The 10418-nt window shown below is 39.6% G+C and overlaps 1 protein-coding gene across 3 annotated transcripts in view; it reads right to left on the bottom strand.

Moving 5' to 3' along the window:
- Kif3a (kinesin family member 3A) overlaps positions 1 to 10418 on the bottom strand; it is a 43153-nt gene that overhangs the window by 32219 nt on the left and 516 nt on the right. For all 3 annotated transcript variants that reach the window (XM_005376107.2, XM_005376106.2, XM_005376105.2), the window contains exon 2: positions 7640 to 7913. In XM_005376107.2, the coding sequence (XP_005376164.1) occupies positions 7640 to 7913 (274 nt within the window). The remainder of the gene's footprint in view (positions 1 to 7639; positions 7914 to 10418) is intronic.

The following is a 10418-nucleotide window of genomic DNA, read 5'->3' on the forward strand; positions in this document are numbered from 1 at the left end:
TGCAAACTATCCACCCCAGGGCGGGTGCAGCTCTCACACCCATAATCAATCAAACTCTAAAAGCCTGCCCCATGACTGCATGAGGCTTTGGGGGGCCATCCAGACACAAACCATAACACCAATAAACCACTACTCAGCCCTAAAATTAAATGAGCTATCAACCCAAGGAAAGAAAGGGGGTAAACTTAAACACCTCTTACTCAGTTAAAGAAGCCAACGTGAAAATGTCACATACGGTATGGCTCCCAATGTACGTCATGGTGGACTAGGCAAAACTGTGGAGGCTGTGAACCTGTCAGTGCTGCCAGGCAAAGACTGTGGGTAAGACGAACGTCAGCCGCGGAAGACTTGAGCACATGCACTGGGCACAAACGACACTACCACGTTAGGTAGTGTCACTGCACATTTGTCCACAACCGCAGACCAGACCGCACCAAGAGGAAACCCTGAAGTGCCGTATGGGCCTCGGGCGACGCTACGTGCCCGTGCTCCTCTGAGGAGGAAGAGCACTTCGGGGAGGGTGTGAGTGTGTGGGAACAGGAATCACACGAGAACTTGCTGTACATTCTGCTGTGAATTTTGCTGTAAACCTAAAACTGCGCTAAAAAGCTTATTAAATTTTTAAAATATTTTTATTTATTCGTTTTGGAGATAGGGTCTTGCTACTTACCCAGGCTGCTCTCAAAAGCCCAGGCTCCCAAATAGCTGAGACTAAAGGCACACACCACCGCACCCAACTAAATTATTTTTAAATGATAGAAGGATTACGTATTTGCCGTTGAGAAACCAATAAGTTATAGCTAAACCACATTTCAATAATGAAGACTACGGCCCCTGTCTGGCAAGCGCAAGGTCCTGAGTTCGATTCCTGGTACCCCCCACCCCAAAATGAAGAGTAAATGGAATTACATATTATAACACTGCAATTTTTGTCCTCTTCATGCTTTTCCACTGTTAGTGATAATTTTCAGTTTGCACGAGACACTAAAAAATAGGTCCAAACTCTTGATATTCAAATACTACTCTGTATAGCATGTATTTTAAAAAACAATTCTTTTAACTCAAAATTAAACTAGTGACACTTATGCTTCCAACCAAGATGGAACAAAAAGGACCAAATATACCTTCCTGGCTGAAACCAAAATGAGAGAAACATATGGAACAACAGTTTGCAAGGGTGGGGTGTGGCGGCACATGTCTGTGATCCCAGCACTGGAGAGGCTGAGGCAGGAGGATGGCCGCCAGTTTGAGGCCAACCTAGGCTCCATAGTGACTTCAAGGCCAGCCTGAACTACATAGCTAGGCCCTGTCTGGTGTGGTAGGAGGAAGTCTGAAAGACAATGAACAGCAGTTAATAAAGGACTGTGATTTCTAAAAGATGGAAAATAGGTGAGGTGGGCCCACCTAACATCCTTGAGACAAAACTCCAACCATGGAACAGGAGGGGTCCCCCAAGTAGAGGCCAGCAGACTGCCTGAATGAGGAGGAGGTGTCAAGAGAGCTCCAGAGTGAGACTGTAGGGCTCGAGTTTGTATACAGGTGCCAGACAGCAGCGAGCTGCACAGAGATCTCGGACTTCTGCAGAGTATTCCCCGAGCACTGATTACAAGTGAGTGAGAAGAAACCACATGCAAGCCCTGGGGGCGATCGCCGGGAAGGACTGGGAGGAAGGGTGCTCGCACCCACACAGGCAGGAACCGCATCGCCTCCACCAAGCGGACTGGAAAACCCCATGGTCACGGGATGCTAAGCCCAGTATACAGAAGCGTCTCTCCTCGGCAGTGGAAAACAGTTAACTCTGCACTGTACATGGCTCTGGAATTTACTGAGAAACCTTGAAAAAAAAATATGAAGAAACTGACCAGTCTATTAAAACTAAGTCAGAACTGACATGTGAGAATTAGCAGACAAGGACCTTAAAAGGATTATGAAAATTATACTCAATATGTTAAAAATTTAAGACAAAATATGAATGGAAGATATAAAAATCCAAATAAAGCTTCTAGAGATGAACACTACAATGTGTGAAATGAAAGCTACATGGACAGTATTAGTGGCAGATTAGCCACTGCAAAAGAAACTATTCTAAACTAGAAAATATACCAGTGGAAGCAAGCCAAAGCAAAACAGAAAACAGAACAGAGCCTCAGTAACATTTCCAAGCAGCTTAATTTCAAGCACTCCTACATGTCTTTAGAGTTCCCAAAAAGGCACAGAGTGGGAAGACAAAGAATATTTGAAGAAATAATGGCTGAAATGTTTTCCAAATTTGATGAAAACCCCGAACTCACAAAGCTCAATAAGAAGAAACACAAAGAAAAATACACCAGAAATATCATAATGAAAGTGCATGAAACCAATGATAAAGAATAAGTCTTAAAGTAACAACAACAAAAACAAAACCAGGGGCTGGAGATTTAGCTCAGCGGCACAGTGCCTGCCCAGCAAGCTCAAGGTTGTGAGTTCAATCCCCAGTACCGGAAAAAACAACAACAAAAGAAAGCAAAAACAAAACCAGAGAACCAAAGGCACATTACACAAAGATGCTTGGCAGCACATGTCTGTAATGCCAGCATTCAGGAGGCTTAGGCAGCGGGGCTGCCACAAGCTCAAGACCAGCTTGGGTTACATAGTGAGTGCAAGGCCAGTCTGAATTCCACAGTGAGATCCTGTCTCAAAAAAAAGAAAGAAAAATTTTAAAAATATGAAATAAAAACTAATAGAACCAAAAGGAATAGGCAAATCTAAAAATATAGTCAGAAAATTCAATTCTCCTCTCTCAATAATTGATCAATCAAGTAGACTGAATATAAGTAGGTATATGGAAAATGTGAACAACACTGTGAAATAAATTAACTTAATAGACATTTGTAGAAGACTCTGTCCAACAACAGAAGAATATTTCTTCTTCACGAAGCACTTACTAATAATAGTACATTTTTGGACATAAAACAGGTCAATAAATTTTAAAAATTAAAATCATACAAAGTATATTCTCTGACTAAAATGAAATTAAACTAGAATCAATAACAGAAAAAGCTTTAGAAAATCTCAAAATATTTGGAAACTCAGAATACACCTTTAAATCACTCAGGGATGAAAGAAGAAATTAAGAGGTAAAGTAGAAAATATTTTGAACTGCATGAAAATGAAAACATAGTACGTCAAAATCTATGGGTTGCCCTCAAACAGTACTTGGGGGATAATTTATATAATTAAACTCCTCTACTAGAACAGATGAAAGACCTCAAAATGATTATCTCAACTTCTAGTCCACCTTAACAAAGTTAAAAAAAAAAAGCAAACTAAACTCCATGTGAGTAGGAGAAAAACAATAGAGACCAGAGAGAAATCAATGAAACAGAAAACCTAGAAACTATATATGAATATTAAAAACAAAAACTGGTTCTCTCAGAAGATTAGTAAAACTGATAAAACAACCATTGAGTCAGGAGGGGAAAAAAAAAGATACAAATTATCAATATCAGGAATGAGAAAGGTTTTCTCACTACATTCTAAGAGAATAACATAGGAATAGAATAAACAACTTTTTGCTAATAAATTGACAATTTCAATGAAATAGACAAATTCTATAAAGACAAACTACCAAAACTCACTCAAGAAAAACAATGGATAGGGGCTGGGGATTTAGCTCAGCGGCAAAGCACCTGCCTGGCAAGCGCAAGGTCGTGAGTTCGATTCCTGGTACTGGAAGAAAAACAAAAAGCAAAAAACAAACAAAAAAAAAGAAAAACAATAGATAACATAAAAAGCCCTAGATCTATTAAAGAAATTGAACCAGCAGCAAAACTTACAAATCTTTCCAGAAAGAAAACCCCAAACCCAAGTAGCTTTACTGATGAATTTCACCAATATTTTAAGAAGGAATAATATTAATTCTAAATAAATTATTCTACAAAATCAAAATGGAAATACTCCCCAACTCATTCTATAAAATTAACCTTATTCTGATACCAAAACTGGATAAAGACAATACAAGAAAGCATATTCTTACATCCCTCATGAACAAAGACGCAAAAAATTTAAATAAAATTTTGGCAAATCAAATCTAACATTTGACAAGGATACTACTTCACGACCAAGGAGCAAAGCTAATTTCACACTGAAAAACCAAACTATGTAATTAACTATATTAACAAACTTTAAAAGATGACTTTAATAGTTGCAGGAAAAAACTGCATTTTTGAAGGACACTTCTTCAATCTGATAATCTTTATGAAAAATCTATAGCTAACACCACACTAGTAAAAAGAATTAATACTAGTGAAAGAATTAACCCATTTTTCCCTGAGATCCAGAACACGATAAAAACGTCCACTCCCACCACTTCTATGCAACACAATGGACACTCCAGCTAGGATAATCAGGCAACAGAAAGAAATTAAAGGGCATAAAGACTGAAAAGAAATTAAAATTATCTGTAAGCAGCATAATCTTGCATATAGAAAGCCCCAGAGAATACATTTTTTTAAAAAAAAAAGCAAACTACAAAACTACAAAAAAAACCTATTAGAATCAATAAGCAAGTTTAGCAGGGTTGCAAGACACAAGGTCAATACACAAAGTCAAAAACAAACCAAGATGAGATACCACTTAATGCCCACCAGAATGGCTACCTCAGAAAGACAGCAACAACCATGGCAAGGATGCAGAGACACTGGAAAGCACACATGCTGGTGGGAATGTATGGGGTTTTGTTTGTTTGTTTGTTTGTTTGTTTTTTCCCCTGGTACCGGAAATTGAACTCTCAACCTCATGCTTGTCAGGCAGGCGCTGTGCCGCTGAACTAAATCCCCAGCCCCTGCTGCTAGGAATGTAAAACGGTGCAGCTACTATGGAAAACAACTGGCCACCCCTTTGTAGGTCAAATAAAGTCACCATATGACTGAATTCCACTCCTATGTTTACACTCAAGAAGAGTTAAAAAACTTAGGGATTAGAGAGACCCTGTCTCAAAGTAAAACAAAAAGAAAGGGACTGGGGCTTAGCTCAGTGCAAAGGCCATGGGGTTCAATCCTCAGTACTAGAGGAAAAATAACATGTTCAAACCAAACCTTGTATAACAAAAAGCCGCATTATTCATAATAACTAAAAAGTAGAAACAACCCAAATGTTCATCAACTGATAACAAGATAAACAAAAGTCATATCTATACAATGGAATATTATTTCACCATAAAAAGAAATAAAGAATTGATACATTCTACAACATTGATAAGCCTTGAAAACATTATACTAAGAAGCCAGATACAAAAGACAACATGTTGTAGGATTCCATTTATAGGAAATAATGGTAATAGAAAAATTCATATCTTAAAGAATGGTAGATTTGTGGTTGCTTGTGAGGAGTGTGTTGAGAGGGACCCCTTTCGTGGGGCAACAACATTGTTTTGGAAATAGACAATGGTAACAGTTGTATAATACTGTGCATTTACTGAAATCTTTTTTTTTTTTTTTTTTTTTTTTTTTGGTATCGGGAATCAAACTCAGGACCACTCGCTTACCGGGCAGGCATTATGCCACTGAACTATAACCCCAGCCCGTATTTAAGATTTTTTGGGGGGGACTAGCAATCAAACTCAGGACCTTGTGCTTGCCGAGCAGGCTCTTGTGCCACTGAGCTATATCCCTGGCTGAAATCTTATGGATTGATGAACTGTGCATTGTAAAATGGCTATAAGAGTAAATCTGTATCACTTTCACGAAAAAACTCAGCTGCATTTCTATATATAGTCCAACAATGAAGTTATGAAAACAATTCTATTCACAATAGTGCAAAAAATATGAATAAATTTATCAAAAGAAGCGTATGACCAGTACATTAAAATCACAAAATACTGATGAAATTAATTAAAAAGACATAAATAAATTGAGAGCTATATCACGTTCAAGGATTGAAAGACTCAATATGTCAGAATTATAATTCAACACTATTTCTATCAAAATCTCATCAGGTGTTTTATGGAAATCATTAAGATGATTCTAAAATTTATATGAAAATGCAATGAACCTAAAAATGCAAAATAATTTTGAAAAAGAATAACAAAGTTGGAGAACATAGATGGCCTAATTTCAAAAGGTTTTAAAGATTACAGTAATTATGACAGGATAGACCTAAAATAGTCAGTACAGAAATAAGCCCATACATTTATAGTCAATTGAACCATGATAAAAATGCCAATTCAACAGGGAAAGAACAGTATTCTAAATAAATGATTCTGGAACAACTAGAAATTGATAGGCAAGAAGAGAAATAAAGGAAGAAAAACGAACCCAAGATAAATCACAGACCTAAGTATAACACTTAAAACTATACAATTTCTAAACTGGGGATGGTGGTGCCTACCTGTAATCCCAGCACTAAGGAAGAGAAAATCAGAGCAGGTATGAGGCCAGCCTGGGCTAAACAGTGAGTTCAAGGCCAGCCTGAACTATATCTCGAGACCCTGTCTCTAAAAATAAAGAATTTTTTTAAAAACTACAATTTCTAGATTAGAACATAGAAAATATTTGTGGCCTCTGGTTTGGCAAGAATTTCTCAGCTATACAACCAAAAGCATAATTTAGGAAAGAAAGAAATTGTAAAATAGGCCTAATCAAAATTCAGATTTTTTCATTTAAAAGCACTTCATAAAGCCACAGATTAACAGAAAATATCTGGTTATAAACTTCAATCCAGAATATATAAAGAATGAGAAGATAGCTAATCAAAAAAAACTTTTTTTGTCTTTTTGAGACAGGGTCTCACTATGCAGTTCAGGCTGGTCTTGGACTCACTTTGTAGCTCAGGCTGGCCCTGAATTCACAATGATCCTCCTGCCTCAGCCCCCTGAGTGCTGGGATTACAGGCGTGTACCACCGTGCCCAGCTTGCCAATCAAATTTTAAAATGGGCAAAATACTTTAAGTGACATTTCACCAAAGAAGATACAAACAGCTACAGACATGAAAAGATGTGCAACATCATATGGTCCCTATAGAAATTCAAGTTAAAACATGATGAGATTTTATTATTATAGATCCATTACAGAATGGTAATAATTGAAAAGACTGATAACCCAAGTGTTGTCAGATTGTAAAGAAACTAGGATTCTCATATCATACTAGTGGGAGGGAGGATAGCATAGTCACCACTTTGAGAAACATTCTGGCAGTTTAAAAATCTGTAAACCATCTTTGAAAATCTGGAAACAATCCAGACTTCCATCAACTGGTTAATGGATAAACAAGATGTGTTCTAGTCATACAATGGAACGCAATTCAGCAATAAAAAGCCACAAACTATTGATATATACCAAAGGGAGAACTTCCAGAACTTGCCAAGTGATAGAAGACAGATAAAAATATGATACATTACGTATGATGTCATTTACATACAATTTCAAGAAAAAGCAAAATCATGACAAGCAGATCAATGGTTGCCTAGGGATGGGACTGAAAATGAGCCTAAAGAACTTTCGGGAACGGTAGGAGTATTCTACAACTGGGCTGTGGTAATGATTTCACACTGTATGAATTTACTACAACTCATCAAACGAGTTGCACTGGTGAATTTATGAGGTAGTAATTACACCTCAATAAGGTTGTTTTTGAAGAAAAGTAAGCTATGTATTTACTTACCATTATAGCCTTCAAGAACAGAATCAATAATAGGTCTTGCAGTTAAGTTATAAACGTCAAGTTGTTTACTTTCTGGCCCAAAAACAGTATCAAAAGTGAAGGTCTTCGGAGGCTCGTTGGACGAGTCAGTCTTGTGCACAGTGATGGTTCCCCTCATCTCATCCACGCTGACCGCCTGCTTGTAGCACATGGACTTCTCTCTCTCATTGAGGGGCCGGCACCGGACAACCACCTTCACGTTATCGCAGCTCTCCGGCTTCTCTGATTTATTGATCTAGCGAAGACAACATTTACAGATAGTGAAAAGAACATTCTACTTTTGCCCTCAACATATTAAATCTATGTTTGGGAAAAAAAAAGGTTTTTTTGCTATCTTTGGTGACCTGCATAGATTAGGACTTCAAAAATCTTGGCTAACTACAATTAAAGATCTTAAATACAGACAGGAAAAGTTTATTTAAAGATATGAACAGGAAATAGCTTATTCTGTAATTCAAAAGATGAGCCAAAAAATCTATATTCATAGTAAATGCTGTACAAGCAGAAAGTAAGCTAGTATATTAAAGACTCTTTTGGAGCCAGGTGTGGTGGCACATGCCTGTAATCCCAGCACTCGGGAGGCAGAGGCAGGAGGTTGTTGCCAGTTCGAGATCAGCCTGGGCTACAAAGTGAGCTCAAGGCCAGCCTGAACTGCATAGCAAGACCCTGTCTCAAAAAGACAAATAAATAAATAAATAAATAAAGACTGTTTTGCACAAAAATCCCGGACATCCTCCGAATTTCCTGCCCATGGGAAAACACATGTGAACATGGTTAATAACTTTAATTCAAGAATATAAGTAGGCCTTTGTTTCCCCAAGACACCTAGTTTTATTTTCCATTATGCATGAGTAAAATTTTTATCCTATCTCCACATATGGCTTATCTTCTCTAGAGAAGAGAGCAGTAACAACAGAAAAGAAACTCCAGCGGCAGACAGAGAAAAATGGTTTCATATGACTTAAACTTATGAACATTTGTATGTATGTGCAAAACAGCAATTTTTGAAATTTCAAATGATTAAGGATCTAGATTAAAACACAACCTATTATTGAAGTTCAATAACTTAGCTGAACAAATATTTATTAAATTCCTACTATTTCAGGTATCAGTTCAAGCATTAAAGAAAAATAAATATAAGGCATCTGTTGACTATGGCATTGTCATCAACAAGTAACAGATGAACACCAATACAATATTCTTCTCTCCACCTCTGCTTTGTCACCTTAGTCAGCATGGCCTGGGCCCTGGACTACAGCCTTCTATCCGTACTCCTGCATCCAATTAGATAGACCTGCAGAGGCTGAGGCAGAGGGATCACTGTGAGTTTGAGACCAACCTGGGCTACAAAGTGAGCTCAGGGCCAGACTGAATTGCATAGCAAGTCTCTGTCTCAAAAAGACAAAAACAAAACAAAACAAAACAAAACAAAACATAGACCTGCAGTCCACATGGCAGTCAGTTTCAACACGAATCTTCCCTCACTTCCCACTGAACATTCTTCAACAGTTTCCCACAGATCTTGAGATAAAAATCAAGACTTCAGGTGGTCTGTAAGATCTGGCTTCCACCGACATCAGCTTCTCCAAGCTTATCTCCTGAGATACTCCCCTTGCTGCTCAGCCACAGCCCCCCAGACCTGGGTCCCACGGTCTTTTCTAGTCAGGACGCTCCTTCTGCTCAACGGCCTTTCCATGTGCTGCTCCTTCCGCCTTAGAACATTCCTCAAATCCCTCTTCATTTATGTAACTCGCTTACCCTCCGGAACCGATCTCAGCTCAACAGCCATTGCACCTGGGAACCCTTCCCTCACTAGGTCAGATGCTTTTAGGGTCTCTGAAAGCACCCGGTTCTCCTCTCCAAGGACACAATTTCACGTGTTTAGCTGTTGTTCTTTGTTTGATTAGTATCTGTCCTCTCTGCCTTTACCGGGGATGCAAACAAGTAAATTTTTGTTTGGCTCGTATTTTAAAATACTTTAATTGCTAAAACTGTGCTATTTCACAAATACAACAACTTTTAAAATCTCTTGCGGGAAAAAACATAATCTGATATCTGTAGCCCAACATATCAGACATGGCAACGCCTTCCAGTTCACAAGAATCGGTGTCTATTGTACGGCACCCACCCACTCCGTTCACTGAGGCTAAGCGTCTTACGCCTGTGAACATCTTTCACTCCTGCCTGCGAAGACCACCTCTCTCTTTCCAAACCCAAGGCCCTGGCTGCTTTTGCTCAATACTGTATCTCCAGGGCCCAGCATGCGGTTGGTCCCCAGTATCTACTGAACGAGTAACTTGAAAGCAGCGAAAAGCGGCCTGGCGCATTTCATGCTAAACGTCAAGCCCCGTCCTTTAAGTTTCCTGTGCATTGTCTTATTTCACTCTGAATAACTCCCGGAGGAGGAGTTTAGTGATGTGCGAGCTAAGGGCCCGGCCAGGGCCTCACGACCAATGAGGAACTCTCCATGGTTCAGGTGTCCTCACCCTGATCGGACTCACAGGGCCCCTTACGATGGGCGCAGAAACGGTCGGCGAGGCCGCGGGAGGTAAAGCACCGCCACGGCCCCGGCCGCACCGTCCACCGTGAAGACGCCCACGGCTTACGTTCGGCGCCGTGAGCTACAGCGCCCCGCCGGGAAGGACTGACAGCTCGAGCCCGGGACCGGGGAGTCCGGGGCCGGGACCGAAGCGGGCAGCCTCGCCCCGCCGCCTCCGTAGCGGCGCCCCGCGACCCCCGC

This window comes from Chinchilla lanigera, unplaced genomic scaffold (assembly GCF_000276665.1).
Source record: "Chinchilla lanigera isolate Chin_1 unplaced genomic scaffold, ChiLan1.0 scaffold00007, whole genome shotgun sequence".
NCBI classification, from domain to species: domain Eukaryota; kingdom Metazoa; phylum Chordata; class Mammalia; order Rodentia; family Chinchillidae; genus Chinchilla; species Chinchilla lanigera.